We start from the raw sequence: 18378 nt of genomic DNA, 5'->3' as shown, positions 1-18378 counted from the left end.
AATATGTGAATGTGATTATACATTTCATTCGCTGATTGTTCCTATCTTTTGTTTTCTTTGACAACTTTCTGGATGGGAGATAAAACCTTAGGATTGTTTCATTTGAATTTCTCTTATTATTAGCAATTTGAGCATTCTTGTATGTGGTTGTGAATATTTTGCAATTCTTTTGTGAACTTTTCGTTCCTCTACTTTAGCCACTTATTTTGGGAAAATGGCTTTTATAGCCTTAAGTATTTCTCTTAGTTGTCTATCTTGTTATGTATTTTATCTTTCATAACTGACTATTCTTTGGTTAGGAATTCATGCCCTACCCATAGTTATGAAAGTTATGTGATATACTTACTTTTTTTTTTTTTTTTGCTTTTTCGGTGAGGCAATTGGGGTTAAGTGACTTGCCCAGAATCACACAGCTAATAAGTGTCAAGTGTCTGAGGCTGGATTTGAACTCAGGTCCTCCTGACTGCAAGGCAGGAACTCTATCCACTGCACCACCTTGTTGCCCCTTGATATACTTTTCTAAGAGCTGCATATGCATTTTGAACTTATTGTGGAAGACTGTATAAAATGTTGCCCTAAACATCATTTCTGCCAGATTACTTTCCAGTTTTTCTAGTAGTTCTTATTATCTGTTACATAGATAATTCTTTCCTAGTTAATTCTGATATTTTTAGGTTTATTGTTCAGTGGCTTTGAGGTCAATCATTTCTGGTTCTTCTTTGATAGGTCTGTTCTATTCTTCTACTTTTCTATTTTTTTAACCAGTCCCAAATTATTATGGTGAGTGCTAATTTATATCATATTTTGAGGCTGGGAAGTGCCATCCCCCTTTGTTCCTACATTTTTAAAAATTGTTTCCTTTGATAATCTAAAACTTTTATTTCTTCAAATGAATTTTGTTATTATTATGTGTAACTTTATGAATGATCCTTTTGGTAGTTTGATTTGCATAACATTACATATGTAAATTAATGTTGGTAGCATCATAATTTTTATTATATTGGCATGGCCCAGTGATGAGTACCGAATATTCTTCCAACTATTTAAATTATTCCCTATTTCTTTAAGGAGTGCTTTGCATTTTTACAGGATTGGATGTGCTTTAGTGGATTGATTCCCAGATATTTTATGCATTTTATATTATTTTGAATGTGATTTTCCTTTCTCCTTTTACCACCTGGATTTTGTTATATAAAAAAATAGTTCATTTTGTGGGTTTATTTTGTAGCCTGCAACTTTACTGAAGCTATTCTTTCAATTAGTTTCTTTGCTGAATCTCATAGATTTTCTAAGTAAATCATAACATCAGCAACAGGAAAAGAGGGTATCTTTTGCTTTTACTTTTGTTGAATTTATTGGAAAAGTTTCTAATGTTTCTCCAGTGCTTAAAATTCTAGCTTCTAGTTTTAGATACTTTTTATCATATTAAAAAAGGATTTATATGCCTCTATATTGTACTGTTTTTGAGTATAAATGAGTATTATACTTTTTCAAGGGCTTTTTCTGCATCTTTTGAGATAATAATGAATTCTGGATATTTTTGTTTTAAATATGATTATATTGATTATTTTCCTAATATTGAATAATCTTTGTGTTGTTAAAATAAATTCAAGTTGACCAGAGTAATTTTTTTGGTATAAATTTCTGTAGTCCTTTTGACAAGATTTCATTTAAAAATTTTAAATTGATATTCAATAGCAATCTTGGTCTATAGTTCTTTTTCTTTTCTCTACTGGTTTAGTTAATAAAACTAGATTTTTCTTGGAAAAGGAATTTAATAAAGTGCTTTCTGTCCTAATTTTCAAGAATAATTTGTGTACAATAGGTATTACTTGTTCTTTAAAGGTTTGATAAAATTCCATAAATACACCAGGCAGGACCAGGAGTTGTATTTTGTTTAGTTTTGTCTTGGTAGTTTCTTTATAGCTAGTTCATTTTCCTTTTTCTGAGACTGGATTATTTAAGATCTCTATTGCTAGTTCTGTTAATGTGGGTGTTTCATATTTTTGTAGGCAATCCCCTATTTCTTTGGACCTCTCAGTTTTGATGGCAGATAATTGTGATAGGTTCTTATGACTCTTTTATTTTTTCTGGGTTTGATGTGATTTCAACTTTTTAACTTTTTTTTTAGTACTAGTCCAAGCAGTTTTTGATCAAATTTCCTAAAGATTTATCATTTTTGTTTGTCATTTCAAGGAACTAGCCTTTAGTTTTCTTTAACCAGTTATCTAGTCTTTTTGGTTTCCAATTTATCTATTTCTCTTCCAACTTTCAAGATTTCCTATTTTGGGTTTATTTGTTGACCTAATTTTTTAAAATGCACATTCTGTTCATTAATCCTTTCTTTTTCTATTTTGTTAATGTATGTTTGTAGGGATATAACGTTTGCTCTGAGGACTGCTTTAGCTGCATCTCATAAAGTTTGATATGTTGTCTTATCATTTTGATTATCTTTCACACAGTTGTTCGGTGTTTCCATGACATTATTTGATCCACTTTTTATTAAGATTTCATCATTAAATCTCCATTTAGTTCCGTGTCTTTTGCTCATACTTTTTGAATTGATTACTATTTTTGTTGCTTTATGGTCTATATGGCAGCAGCTTCAGGGATGGTGACCACTTCATGCTAGAGAGAAATGTTGGCTATGGACTTGAGAAAGGCACCAGTCCTAGGAGCCACTACCATCCTCAGGTGATGACTATCTTTCCATATCCATCTGCAGGCACTTTTTCTCTCATTGGCCACTGTTATTGCCTCTAGTGGACTTTACTACTGACTTGGTTGCTGACGGGATCTCTTGCGGCTCTAATAGATCACCCCAAATTCCACGGTCATCTGAATACTCTTTCCTCAAAATACTCATTCCCTATGATCAGGAAAGAATAAATACAAAAGAAACAGACGTTCACAGGCATGTGGTGACTGGAAAAACAATAGAGCAATTGTTCTTCTCCCCACGCAGCAACTCACAGCAGTTATGGCCCATTTACTGCCATGAAGGAAAAGACTGAGAAATTGGCAGGTTGTCCCTTTTGCATATGAACTCACTTCTGGCCCCATACCTTTTAAGTCATTAATCTTGTTGGATCCTCCACCGATTAGAAAATGTCGATATCACACCATATCAACTACTTAGGCACTAATGGCTGAAAATAGGTTCCTTTTAAATTTCCATATAGTTACTTGGACTGGAATCATGTAGAAAAATATTTGTGTATATTCAAGGACTAAAACTAGGTAAGGAATATCTGTTTGTGCTTGTTTAATTTTCCATTTATGAATTTATAAGCTATATGTTTGGTGCATGTAAGTTTAACATTGATAGCAGTTTGGTGTTTATGATTCCTTTAAGCATAATGTAATTTCCTTGTTTATCTCTTTTGATATTGTGAACTTTCATTTTTGATTTGTTTGATTGTGTTATCACGACTCCTTAAAAAAACACCTCATACATAGTAAATTTTCTTTTAACTTTTCACATGTCTTTGGTTGTTTGATGTGTTTTTTGTAGGCAATGGCTTGTGGAGTTTTTCTTATTTTGTTTGTTATATTAACATCTAAAGTTATGTTACTTAAGTTTATATTTCCCCCCATTTTTGTCTTAGTATTGCTTAAATTTTTTTTGTTCATTTTCCCCTTTTGTCAGCACTTTGTCCATATAATTACTTTTGTTTAAACTGTATTGATGCAACCCTATTTGCACAGGCTCTTTTCCCATTCCTATCTGCAGTCCCGTTTGATAGTCCTTTCCCTAGTTTGGAGATTTTACATAAATTATTGATTTCTCTTCCTTCCTTTCTTCCTCCTTCCTCCCTCCCTCCCTCCCTTCTTCCCTTCCTCTCTTCCTTTCTTTTTCTTTTTTTTCTTCTCTCCCTCCTTTTTTCCATTGTTTTTCTCCTCTCTGTTCAGTGGTTAGTTCAAAATCTACCCTGCTTCTATCTTCTAACTTCTTTTGTTTGTTAGAATTTTTTCCTGTATCTTTTTTGAAGATTTTCTTTGCTTTCTTTTCCTCATGAATTCTCTTCCCTTCCTGTCTCTTCTGAACTTCTGTTCTCTGCTCTGTGACCTACATTTACTTATTCTTTAATTTCCTTGCGTTACTCATGGAGTTGAAGTTTCTGAAATGTCAGGTTTGAGATCCCTCTTTTAACCATTTTCTCTGTTATTGTCTTTATAGATCTTGCCCCATCATTCTTTTTTGTTGTTGTCCTTCACTCTTAAAAGTATCCATTCATGAGGGAAGTAATGTAGTATCTCATGGTAGAAATTCTTGTATCACAAATCATTCAGCTCACTTCTACCAAATGACTTCCTTGTAAATATTCTCCTCTCCGTTCATTGGTCTTGACATTATTCCTTCCCCAGTTTTGGGTCCCATTTGCCCCTAGGAGCCTGCATTTCTCTTTCTCAGGCAGGGTGCTGTCTATGAGAACACAACATTCTCTCAGAGAAGGTGGTCTCTCTTTGTACCAACCTATGGTAAGAGCCTCATTCCCATAACAAGCATAGACCCCTCCCACTATGTTGCATTAAGACCCCCTCTTCATTACTTCATTTTCTTTTTTTTTTCAGCCAAAGACAAGGTTTATTAGAACATCCATCATATTGGGCCGTCTGAACATTAGTAAGCTATTGGCTAGATTATAAGAATCTGACCAGTGGCTAGATTATAGGAATCTCAGCATCTTCATGCATGCCTTCATTTTCAAATTCTCCTTTCTGTAGCCCCTCTTCTTGCTTAGAGATTAGAGTTATCAGCCCCTTGATGTTCACCTATGGACTATGTGCCACTTCTCATTCTGAAATTTTGTCTGAGAATACTTCGATTCACTTGTGTGTATATGTGTGTGTGTGTGTGTGTGTGTGTGTGTTTGTGTGTGGAGGGGGGAGTTGTATCATTTGGTCCATGGTGCTTCTGTTCTGTTCTTCCACTTTCACTTCTCCTATTACTCTTACATCTTTATCCCTTTGGGTACTTTAAAAATCTTTTTTTTAATCCCATAGAGTATCTTTATTACTATTTTTAAATAAAATAAGCACTAGAGATGGGATAGTGCGTTTTATTACTTTTCTTTGCTTGATAATTGTACTTATTTATCTTCCTGGTATTTCTGTTGTTTAGGATGTTTGCAAGTTGAATAGTCTGCATGTGTATGGGTTTTTTTTTTACTGGAATGTTTTAAATACCTTTATTTTGTAGAAAATCCATCCCTTCTGTTAATGATTGGGCTCAAATTTATATGGTGGTTATGTCATTTTACATTGCATGTTGAGCTCTTTTCCTTTTTGGAATTTTTTATTCCATTTCTTTTTGCAGTTTCTAGTGGATGTAGAATAGTCTTATGTCATTTGAATTTTCTTTCCTTTATATTTGAAAGTCTGCCACCTAGCTGCTTGCAGAATTTGATGTCACTGTTAAATTTAAATGCCATGCATCTTGGAGTTTGAAGTATAGGGGTTTTCCAGAGATGGTCTTTGAATTTTTTTTTTTAAATTGTGCTTTGTTTTCTATATTCAGAAGTTTTGGGAAGTTTTGTTTTATTTCCTGCATGTTAGTGTTCACGGTTGGTTGTTTTTTTTTTTTTAAATCTGTCACCTTCTGGGAGAACTGTAAGTCTTAAGTTATCTTTATACATCTTCTCTTTGAAGTCAATGGCTTTGGCTTATGTAGTGATCACATATTTTATCAACATTGCTATCTTTTGCATCTCTTCTGCCAAATTTTCATCCACTTCAGTATTTTTGTATCACATCTGTGATCCTTTCTTTTGCTTCTTTGAAGAAACTCATTACAGTGGATTCAGTTTTTTCTAATTTGGCTACTTATTTCTGTTTTGAGAGCTATACATTCTAACGGTTATTCCTTCCTAAATTCTTCTCTTACAGATTTCATTTCTCTTTTGAACCATTTTAGAATTTCTTATTTTTGTCTCATGCTCTCTTAGAGAACCACAAGGTTCTGTATTTCATCAGATTTTATTTTACTTTCCCTTGTCTTATAATAGTTATTAAAAGGGCTTTGTACTCTTTTTTCGGGTTTGGTACTATTCTTCCTTCTAATTTTAGGGTCCTCTGTTAATTTATCTGCCTGTGCTCTAGGTTTTTAACTGAATTTTCTTCCCCATAAAATCTTTGATGCTTTAGTTTTTCCCACCCCTTTTATATTTCTGCATCATTAACCTTTTGACTCAGTCCCCTTTGACTGTGGGTATGTTTCAAGAGCTGGACTACAAAGCTGCCTCAGCCTCCTACCATAATGGGGGATTTTAATTTTGCCAGCCTTATTCTTTGTACTTGTTAGTCTCAGGAAAAGGGGGCCCCAACTGTGCTTCAGGCCTCTTTTCTTCAGGCCCAGTGCAAACTACTCAAACTGGCCTCATATTCCAGTTACCCTTGACTTTCATCCTTGTCCTCTCCGACTTAGCTGAATCAATGTCAGTCCTTTTTTCCAGTGCTGGTGGAGTAAAGGAAAGGTGCTCTAAACAGAGTCTCTGCAGTTCTGGGGGTCCCTAAACTAGAGTTCACCTAGGAAGAAGGCAGCTGACTATCTCCCCAACATAGCTCGTCAGAATCAACATTTGCCTTTCAAGGTGGAGAGTGGGTGTGCTGACAGTCTCTAGCAGGAGAAGAATTTCAGTATAAGTCCCAGGCACAAACCTGCAGGACAATTTGTGTATCCCTGATCAGAGCGTAGAAGCTAGTGGGGTAGGGGTGCTAAGTGAATGCTTTAAAGATTAGCATTATTTGGTATTAATTCATAAGGCTTCTACTTTGGTGGGGCTCCCTCTTTCTTATCCTGTGTAATTGCTCTACATCTGGCACGTTATTTGTGTTTTGGATGATATTTGACAGTGAAGATTGGAGAATGTCTAGTTGATCATGTGACCCAGAAGGCCCAACCTTCTCATTTTATAGGTGATAAAATTGAGAAATGACTCACCTAAGGTCACACTGATAACAAATGGTATAGCAGGGATGTGAACCCAGGCCCCCTAAATCCAGTATTCTTTTTATGTCATCCAGTGGAATATAGTGAGATTGCTGGTCTGAGTTTGGGATATAGAATGCACTTGGGTGTTGAATCCACACTTGCTGAAACATGCTCTAATAATTTAATATGACCAATCCAAAGCCAATTATTTAATCTGTAGCCAAATCTCTTCTCAAAGTTTGTGGTTCTCTAACATGGGGTCCATGGACCTTTTTTTTTTATGACGTTATTTCAAGATAATTGGTTTCCTTTGTATTTTTTTGTATTACTTTCCTATATATTTTATTTTATGTGTATCTCAAAATATTACTTTGAAAAGAGGTCCATATGCTTCCCCAGACCACCAGAGAGGTCCATGACACAAAAAATGTTAAGAACCCCCTGTTCTAGAGGTTCCAGGATGAAATGTGTGCCAGACACTGAGAAATCCCAGATTTAATGAACATCTGTTTGTGCCCCATTGGCTCACTTTAGTCTCGGTGCCAAATACAGAATTGAAATTAGTCAATCAACAAGCATTTATTAAATGCCTACTATATGCCAGGCATTCTGCTAGGTGTTAGATATACAAAGACAGAAACTAAATAGATCCTGCCCCCAAGGAGCTTGCATTCTACCAAGGAAGTCAACATGTCAGGGGCAACATGGTCAGACCCATGCTTTAAGAAACTCATTTTAGCAGCTGTGTAGGGAACAGAATGGAAAAGATGAGCCAGCGAACCCAATTAGAAAGCTATTGGAATAGCCCAGGTAAGAAGAAATGAGGGATAGAATGAGGGTGGCAGTAGTTTATGTGGAGAAAAGAGGATGAATATGAAAGCTTTGGAAAGAGAATCAATAAGATGTGGAAACTGATTAGGTACATGGAATCAGGGAGAGTGAGGAGTTGAGGATGACACTGAGGCTGTGAACCCAGGTGACTAGAAAGATGGTTGTGTCCTTGGCAGAAATAAATTCAGAAATGGTGTGGGTTTGGGGTGGGCATGTGTAGGGGGGAGACAGGTAGATAAGTCTTGTTTTGGACAAATTGAGTTTGAGATGCCTAATAGAAGCCTGAAGAACTCAATAGGCTGTTGATTATGCAGACCTAGAAATCAAGAGGGAAACTAAGGCTGGGCATATGAATCTGGGAAACAAAACATATGACCATAGTCTGTGTCTGTAAATCTCCATGTGGCAAATCAGAGCTCCCAAACAACCGATGGTATATGAAGAATTTGGTTTATACTAAAAACATTAGAAAAAATATGTGGTCAAAAATCCCCAGCACAAGTTTTCTCTTCCCTCTCAAAACATGAATGGGAAGAAAGATTCTCTCTGGAAGAGGGATGCTAGTTTTTCTTTTATTATTGTTAATTAATTAATTTTTAGTTTTCAACATTCACTTCCATAATCTTTTGAGTTTTAAATTTTCTCCCATTCCCTCCCCGCCTCCTTCCCGAGACAGCATGCAATCTGATCTAGGCTCTACATATACATTCCTATTAAACATATTTTTACATTAGTCATGTTATAAAGAAGAATTAGAACCAACAGGAGGAAGTACAAGAAAGAAGAAACAAAACAAAACAGAAGGGAAAAAATGGGCAAATAGTATGCTTTGATCTGCATTCCAACTCCATAGTTCTTTCTCGGGATGTGGATAGCATTTTCCATCATGAGACCTTTGGAGCTGTCTTAGATCCTTGCATTGCTGAGAAGAGTTAAGTCTATCGAAGTTAGTCATTGCACAACATGGCTATTACTGTATACAACATTCTCCTGGTTCTGCTTACTTCACTCAGCATCAGTCCATATAAGTCTTTCCAGATTTTTCTGGTCTGTCTGTTCATCATTTCTTATAACACAATAGTATTCCATTACATTCATATACCACAACTTGTTCAGCCATTCCCCAATTGATGGGCATCCTCTCAATTTTCAATTCTTTGCCGCCCCAGAAAGAGCTACTATAAATATTTTTGTGCATGTGGGTCCTTTTCCCATTTTTATGATCTCTTTCAGATACAGAAAGTTCTATTGCTGGATCAAAGGGTATGCACATTTTTATAGCCCTTTGGGCATAGTTCCAAATTGCTCTCCAAAATGGTTGGATCATTTCACAACTCCAGCAACAATGCATTAGTGTTCTAATTTTCCCACATCTTCTCCAATATTTATCATTTTCCTGTTTTGTCATGTTAGCCAATCTGATAGGTGTGATTATGGTACCTCAGGGTTGTTTTGATTTGCATTTCTCTAATCACTAGTAGTGATTTAGAGCATTTTTTTAATATGGTTATAGATAGCTTTAATTTCTTCATCTGAAAACTGCCTATTCATATCTTTTGACCATTTGTCAATTGGGGAATGACTTGTATTCTTATAAATTTGACTTAATTCCCTATATATTTTAGAAATAAGGCCCTTATCAGAGACACTGATTGTAAAAATTCTTTCCCAGTTTTCTGCTGAGGGATGCTAGTTTTAATTATGTAGATGTGCTCACCTGGGTGTTATCATAGAAAGGATTCTATGTGGATTCAGGAGACTTGAGCTAGAATCCCAGCTCTGATACTCATTAGCTGGATGGCCATGGGCAAATCATTCCCCCTCTCTGAGACTCATTTTCCTCATTTGTAAAATGGAACAAGCACTTTTTTTAATCCTTAAAGCACCTTTTGCTGTATATTGTTGTTATTTATCTCGAGTTTATGATGAGGGTGCTATAGTAGGTATAGAACTGGACTTTCAACCAGGCAGACTGGACTCAAACCCTGATTCTGACACTTACTAGCTGTAGGATGATGGGATATTCACTTAATCTCTCTGAGACTCAGTTTCTTCATTTGTAAATAGGCATATTAATAGAGATATTAATACCTGTAGTACCTGCCTTACAGGGTTTTTGTGAAGCTCAAATGACAAAAAATATGTAGATCCCTTTGCAAACTTTATAGCTATATATATATACACATACACACACATATATATATATGCACACACACAAATATCATTTGTTATGTTTCAGTCTTACATGTCCTTCTGTGTCCCAACTAGTATTTTGTTTGTTTGTTTTTGGCTAGGCAATGGGGTTAAGTGACTTGCCCAGGGTCACGCAGCTAGTAAATATCAAGTATCTAAGGCTGGATTTGAACTCAGGTCCTCCTGACTCCAGGGCTGGTACTCTATCCACCTAGCTGCCCCTCAACTATTATTTTGGCTGGTGACTTATTCTCCCTGAGGGCCTGGCTTGTTGTGTAGTTGCCATGATTTCCAGACTCTTAACACAGCCCTTGACTCCCCAAAGTCCCCCACAGATCAAGACATGGATCTCTCTGGACCTTGGACTTCTTCAGTTTTAAAATGGGGTGGAACAAGACGACTTCCAAGGACCCTTCCAGTTCTGACATTCTGTGGTTCTAAATCAGCTCTAAAACGTGTATTCAAGATTCTCTTAGACATATTAGCTATGTTATCTAATTTCTGATTATTCAGACTAATTAAAGACATCACAACTTACGTTTATATAAGCATTTTGAGGTTTACAAAGTGATTTTTGAAAATCGTAAAACTCGGAGTGCCTATATATTATCCATCTTCAAAGAAGCTTCTTTATGAAATAGGAAGTTCTAGAGCCATAACTAGCAATTTTTACCCCTTAGGCAGGCAGCACCAAATGCAGCCTGGAAGAACAGCTGGTACAACAGAGGGGAGGAGGGAATGAAAGGTATTGCCCAGCTGAGTGGTATTGCTTACCTGGGGTGAGGGATGGGAGTAGGGAGGAATAAGCTTTCTATTTTTCTATTCCTGTAGCTTCCTATTTTGATTATTCTTCTAACTAGATGTTAATTTCTATTTTTTTTTTAAGTTGCTGAAGGATCACAGTAGGGCAGTATGACGGGAGGACTGGCCAATAAGGGCCCAGGCCTTAGAGCACGCTCAGATTTGCCCTTCCTGGTAGTTTATATAGAGCAAGTATATTCTTTGCCTAGTTCCAATGCAACCAGTGGAGACATGAGTGACTGAGAGGCTGGTACTGTGCAGTAATGAAGAGCCTTCTGGTTAGCTGAGGTGCTAGAAGGACCCATGGCTTATTGGCTACTGAAATGGAACAGATTATGCAAATTAAATGATATGAGAAAGAAAAATAGCAAAAAGGGCCTATTCCACATTTCATGAGCCATCAGTCCTTCTAGCTCATAAGCCGATCAAAAGATTCTTTATCACCACACAATACCAGTCCCTTGGTCATTCATGGCCAGAACTGTTGGATTAGAATTAGGTGAGGAATATCTGCACATAAAGGGTATGTCTGAGCATGCTCTAAGAACTGTTCCCTCATTGGCCAGTCCTCCCATTACATCAGGATCATAGATTTAGATCTGAAAGTAATCTTAGAAGGCTTTTAGACCACTGCCCCCCTCCCTTTACTTCTGCCTCTTAGTTTCTTTGATTTCCTTCAAGACTCAGTTCAAATCCCACTTATTCCAAAAGGCCTTTTCCGGTCCCTCCAGCCTTCCCCTCTCAGGGTGTTTCCCATATACTAAGCATTTACCTACCTGTTTCCATATTTTCTCACTCATTAGAATGTAAGTTCCATAAGGGCAAAGACTATCTTTTTGCCATTCTTTGTATCTCCAGCACTTAGCACAGTGCTTGGCACATATCAAGCAACTGATAAATGCCAGTTGCCTTGACCCCAACATTTTTTACAGATTAGGAAATGGAGATTCAGAGAGTTTAAGTGGCTTGCCCATGCTGACCTAGCTAATAAGTGTCAGAGGCAGGATTTGAACCTGTATCTTCCTCACTCCAAGTCAAGCACTCTTTCCACCATGTTGTGGTCAATTGCCCTCTAAATTTTGCACCCTTCTGCTAAGCCCTGCTTTGTTGCAGTTCCTATAAATTAATGTCTCTATTTTGCCAGTGTTTATATAGGAGAGTGGATTTGGAGAAGGGGGAGTGTGGGAAGAGATTATCTCTAGGTTGTCTGTAAGTTAATGGGTTCTGGGGCTTAGATAATTATGGAGGTCCCCTCCTTTGAGTGAGGGCTCTGCAAATAGCTCACCGGCTATTACAGTAGCGATAGGCTCTTTTCCTTGTACAGGAAGAACAGGGATGATTCTTTGGTAGTTTGAAGGAAAAGAAATGGAATCCTGGGAAATATCCAGCATCTTAAGCCATCTGCTTCTCTAAAGAAAACAGTCTTTTTCCAAGAAACCTAGGTTTCTTCAGTGTCTGGAGATATCTATATAGATAATGTAAAGAGATAAGAGATAAGGTTAATCTCAGGATCTTTCTTATCATTCAGGCAGAGCCAAATTAACCCATAGGCCAGGCAGACAGATGCTTAGAGGTCCACGAGGTTAGCAAAATTGCCTGTGGGAGAATTTTCCCTTTTTTGACTCTGGTGATAGGAAGTGGGAACCCAAGTAATAGCCTTTGAACCTGGAACCACTTACCAAGAGCACCATTTGGAAGAAGGGATGATGGACCACTGAGTCCCTGAGTGTGGTGTCCCTCCCCCCAGAAGGGATGTCAAGGATAAGTAACAGCATTCATTCACAAGAGCCAGAACTGGTAGGAAAACACTGGAGAAGAGCAAAAAGAAACATCCTATTTCCTCTTCCCTGTAAGATAGTTTGGGCAATTTTTTAGGAAGAAGGGAGTATTTGCTAGGTCATTTTGCATGGCAGTGGTGGGAGAGGGAGCAGTAGGAGGCAGGAAAGGAGTATGATGTGGTTGGGTTCAGGGTGTTGGGTTTGATTTTTTTCTGTTATCAATCTACCACTCTGAAAGTCCAAGTCATCCCCATGATATTTCACAGTCATAAAGCTGAAAGCCTTAAATGATAATTCCAAGTAACAGATGTTAGGGGTGGAGGAGGAGGCTTAGTGACAGATGGGGACCAAACACAAGTCCTGGCATTTCAGGCAGGCATTTGGGAGTGCCCAGTTGCCTGTTGCCTTATTTCTGGTCTCAAACTTCTTTTGATTCTCTTCCCTCTTTTCCCCCCAATCAGCTGTCCTACCCCTCTGCCTAATAATAATGATGATGATGATGGTAATAACATTTTTAAAGCATTTACTATGTATCAGGCCTTGTGCACTTTACAACTAAGTTAACATAATTACTTTGTATGTATTTTGTATTTACTTATGTTTGGACAAGTTATATCCCCCCATAAAAACGTAAGTTCCTTAGGGGCTGGGAATGTTTCATTTTTGTCTTTGTATTCCCTGTGCTTTGTGCAGTGCCTGGCACATAGTAGGTGCTTAATAAAAGTTTGCTGATATCTTTCAAATCCATATCTCCTTAGGGTTTAGGATCTCACATAAATATGCAGTTTATTGAGTATCCCTGAATTGTGAATGTTTCTAATTACAGAAAAGTTGGCTAAGCAAGAAGAGTTTCTTCTTTCCTCAGTAAAGAGAATCTGGGGTAGTCTAGTGGGTAGCCTTTCAGTGAAATAAACGGTATAACCCTGATAGTGGAGCCTCTTCCTCCATCAGGATGTGCTGATAGGGAATGGGAAGTATGTGTGATATCCCAGACAACCATATCTACAAAGACACCCAAGATTTGATAGAGTATCTTTAACTTTGTCAGTCTAAAGGAAAGACACTGAATCTGTGCCCATACCTTTTCCAGCTCCTGAAAGGAAAGGAACTGAGACTGTTTACAGTGAAATCAGAAAGGCTGGTAAGTCCTCTAGTAAACCGTGGTTTGGAGGTGGGTAGGGAGGTTTGAGGAAGTGGGCTGGGCTTGGGTGGGTGGGAAAGAGGAGGGGTGAGTTCCAGTAGGCAGGTGAAAAGGAGGGGAATTCATCTTCTTTTAAACGTATGCTACCAATCTCTTTTCTCCCAGACCAGGAAATCCAGTAGTAGAACCTTGGGAAATAATTAGGGTAAGAAAACCAGAGGTGGAGGGGAAGCTACTCTACAATTCAGTTCAACCAGCATTTATTAAGAAACTATTATGTACCTGGTGCTGTGCTGAGTGCCGAAGGCGCAAAAACAGAAATGAAATGGTTCCCGCCCTCAAGAGTTTAGCTTTTATTGGGTAGAAGCAACATGTACATAGACAATGAAATACAAACAGTATTTATTACACACACACACACACACACACACACACACAAAACACACTGTAATTTTCTAGGGACGATCACATGCCCAAGATGAAGGGTTGTTTATTAACAAAAGAAGGCAACTTCCAGAGGGCACGATGGAAGGAGAGGGTAAAGTGGGAGAGGAATGGATAGGGCTGACATGAATGTGTTTGAGGGAATGGTGACTGGTGGCCAGGAAAGAGAGCTTTGGCCTAGTCAGCTGACTAAAACTCAAAATCACAGGTATTTTGAACGGAGCCGTTAGATATTTGATTATCATGCCTTTCGCCAGTGGAAAAGGTAATATCTTTCTGATTATCAGTCACACTGAGCAAGAAGTAGAAAGAACAGAGTAGGTATACCCACTTTGTAGGACAGATGATGGATGAATAAATGAAAAGCACACTTACTGTGTGCCAAGCATAGTATTAAGTGCTAGGGATGTTAATACAAAAGAAAGGCAGTCCTTGACCTCAAGGAGCTTAATTCTGGTGGGGAAACAACACATAGAGAAGTAGTAACCAGAAAGGGAGTTATGGTTTGGGAAGTCATGAAGACAGTATGCGGTCCATTGTCAGGGAGAACTGAGCCTAATAGGTTGGCTTCTCCCAGGCACGACCTTTGGATGATCTTGTTTAAAGAATAGTGCAACAACAGTAGCAGTGGTCAAGGCAGGGACTCATGGAGACTGGCTAGCCAGCTACAGGAAAAAAGCTTTTTGGGCTTATATCCCAAGAGCTCTTGGCAGAAACCAGAGAGGAGATCAGCAGGGACTCGATGGTCCTGCATGCCAGCAGCCCTCTCTTCTCTTGCTCTTGATTTGCATATTTGACCATCATGTCTCATCTGCTTGTTTCTCTCCACCTCCTTGCTTGTGTTATTCCCAAAACTTACGGCAAGTTTCCTTCATTTAAGATGGCCATAATTGCCAACTGCCAACAGCTCTCTCCTTAGAGCATCTGTCAACAGATTCTTCCTTCTCAGAATATTCATTAACAATATCCAGTTCTCTTCAGAATGTCTGTTAGCTGACTGTTTTCCCTTTAGAAAATCCATTATTTCTCTTCAGAATGTAATTGTCATTTCTGTCAAAGTACCTCGAGGAATGGAGTAGAACTCTGGTTACCACAGGTGATTTGCTTCCTAGGAGAATGTCAATTTCCAACTAAGGAATCAAGAGTGATCAAGCTAGTAGAGAACTTAGAGAGCTAGTCCAGTTCCTTCATAGCAGCTGAAGATACCAAGACCAGAAGAGGGAAAATGACTTTCCCAAGATAACACACATTAGTGGTAGATCTGAGAAGAGAAACCAGGTTTCTTGATTCCCAGGCAAGAACCCCTTCCATTCCATCAGTCTGAACATCAGAGAACGTTAGCAATTACAAAATCTCAGAGTTGGAAGAGACTTCAGGAATTATATAGTTTAACCCTATTTGAAAAAATGTTCTTTCTACAACATCACAAGCAAGTGGTATTCCAATCTTTGCTTGAAGATCACAGCCAATTATACTTTTGGACAGATTTAGTAGTTAGGAATAGGGCAACTAGGTGGCTCAGTGGATAAAGCACCAGCCCTGGAGTCAGGAGGACCTAAGTTCAAATCTGGCCTCAGACACTTACTAGCTGTGTGACCCTGGAGAAGTCACTTGACCTTGTTTACTTCAGTTCCTCATCTATAAAATGAACTGGAGAAGGAAATGGCAAACCACTCTTTGCCAAGAAAACCCCAAATGGGGTCACAGAGAGTCAGACACAACTGAAACAATTCAACAACAAAAAATAGGTAGGATGCTTTTCCTTACGTCAAATCTATATACATACACATATATACACAATATACATACATACATGTATACATACATACATACACACACATTTCTCCCTTGAGGAATATATTTGAGCAGAACAAGTCTATTTCATCTTGTGATGGTACTTCATCACATGTAGAAGATACTTCAAATACTTACAGATGGTTGTCATATTTCCCCAAAGTCATCTCTCTTCCAGTCTAAACACATCCAATTCTTTGAACTGATCCTTCTCATGTGTAAAATATTCAGTGGAAAATATGAGAAAGATTCAAGATTTCGTCAGTTTGTAGAGCTGCCAAAGAGAGAACTTCCCTCCATGAAACTGACAAACTGAATATGATTTTGTAGATAAGTAGTTGTGGTTTGTACATAAAAAGCTGCCTGATGATCACATAACTTAGTAAATATCAGAGATGGAATCTGAACCCAGTTTGGGTCTTCTTACTTCCTAGCTCAGCCCTCTATCCACTGTGACATTCTACTTCTTCTAGAGGGTGTTATGTTGTACAAAATATCATTAGTTGTATAATATAATCAAAGGGAATGTGTATAAGCCCTGGCTCTGCTGCTTCCTACTTGTGGGCAAACCTAATTGCTCTGGGCGTATTTTTCCTCGTCTGTAATACATGGGAAGTTTGGACTACATTTACCCTAAGGACCCTTGTGGCTTTGAATTATGCTAGCCTATCAACAATTCTTTGCGTGTTCCCAAAAAACATAGAGTCCTCAGGTTAACAGTGTTTGCCATAGGCCATTGCACCTATTCCTCTGCCTTCAGACAGGGCCATACCAATTCTTGGCTTGGACTAGTAGATATCTACCCAGATTCCAAAGGTATCTAATAAAAAAGATGGCACAATAACCTTTGTTAATCTCTTTCAACGACACAGAATTGCTCCTTTGAAGCCAGAAAGTTCTTTTCCTTTGTCCAACTTAAATTCTACTACATAATCCTGTTATGGCATCCTAAGTAGACCAGCTAGTTGACACCAAAGGGAAACTGAGCCAAAAGAACTGTCTTTAAAGGAAGAGATCTTAACCTCTCTTATTTGGAAGTCTAGCAAAACCTGGGGATTCTTTCTTAGAATCACATTTTCAAATGCATAGAATAAAACACACGGGATTGCAAAAGAAGCCAATCATATTGAAATATAGATATCAAAATTTTTTTTATGTTCACTGACTCCAGATTAAGAACTCTCTCATTCCTTTTAAAAAGTATTTTTAGGGGCAGCTAGGTGGCGCAGTGGATAGAGCACCGGCCCTGGAGTCAGGAGGACCTGAGTTCAAACCTGGCCTCAGACATATAACACTAGCTGTGTGACCCTGGGCGAGTCACTTAACCCCATTGCCTAGCCAAAAAAAAAATATATATATATATATATATGATTTCATTAAAATTTTCCCAATTATATTTAAAAACATTTTAAACATTCATTAAAAAAAATTTTAAGTTCCAAATTCTCTCCCTCCTTCCCATATTTCTTGAGAAGGCAAGCAATACAATGTCAATTAAATGTGAAGTCATGCAAGACATTTTTTCCATATTATAAAAGAAAACACACCTACAAAAACCACAAGAAAAATAAAGGAACAAGTATGCTTCATTCTGTACCTAGAGGTCATCAGAAGAGCTCCCATTCTAAAAGTAAGGAAGGAGCCCTAAGTTGTAGTCTTGGTTCTAATGAACTAGAATCCTTTTTACTCAGGTCCTAGAGGCCCACTTTTCAAGGTTTATTTTTGTCTTCCTGAATCCATCCAGATAGCTGGAAGTGTTTAAAGTACATAGATCATTTTGTTCTCAGTGGCCCTGCGGCCCACATACTAATAATACTCTGACTACAAGAATCTTGTGCAGGAAGACCTGAGCTTGAGTCCCACCCATGACATTTAATAGCTAGCTCTGTGACCTTAGACAGATCACCTTACCACTGTGATCCTCAGTTTCTTCATTTGTAAAATAGGGATAATGACAAGTGCATAGAATTCTTGGACAATGCATATGAAAGTCATTTTTTTAGCCTTAAAACACTATATAGTATTTATTACTAGTATCCATATTATACTCCTGTAATCTTAGTGTTGAAACGCACTTCAGAGGTCCAACCCAACCTGAAGCATAAATGTTCTTTGACTTCCTGGGCAACTGGTTGTCTTTTCTCTACTCGAACATATCCAGTTCGGAGTTTTATGACGTTATGGAGTGGCCCTGTTAAATCTTTGAGCGAATCTAGTTGCTAGCTCTTTTTACATACTGAGCTGAAGCTGGGCTATACATCTCCCTCAGACATCCCTAGCGTCTAGAAAACAATCAATCCTCTCACAAATAATCAGCAGCAGCAAGAGTCCATGTGTTTCCCTCTGTAGAAGGGAGGAGGATGCTAGGCAGAAGAGCTACTACTGAGCAATTCTGAGGATTGAGGAAGGTGCCCCTGCCCAGCAAATACCTCTCCACTTACCAACTGCCATAGGTAGGTATT

At 38.0% G+C, this 18378-nt stretch overlaps 1 protein-coding gene across 4 annotated transcripts in view; it reads left to right on the top strand.

The window, feature by feature from the left end:
- Positions 1–18378, top strand: part of PECAM1 (platelet and endothelial cell adhesion molecule 1) — a 120834-nt gene that overhangs the window by 74812 nt on the left and 27644 nt on the right. For 3 of the 4 annotated variants that reach the window (XM_078155877.1, XM_021000775.2, XM_078155878.1), the window contains one exon: positions 13628–13678. The exons of the other annotated variant lie outside the window; for it this stretch is intronic. In XM_078155877.1, coding sequence (XP_078012003.1) covers positions 13628–13678 — 51 coding nt within the window. The remainder of the gene's footprint in view (positions 1–13627; positions 13679–18378) is intronic. 4 annotated transcript variants of the gene reach the window in all.

The sequence above is a fragment of the Phascolarctos cinereus genome, unplaced genomic scaffold, assembly GCF_003287225.1.
Source record: "Phascolarctos cinereus isolate Bilbo 61053 unplaced genomic scaffold, phaCin_HiC Scaffold_5;HRSCAF=322, whole genome shotgun sequence".
Classification (NCBI taxonomy): domain Eukaryota; kingdom Metazoa; phylum Chordata; class Mammalia; order Diprotodontia; family Phascolarctidae; genus Phascolarctos; species Phascolarctos cinereus.
This window is presented reverse-complemented; position numbering and strand designations above follow the sequence as displayed.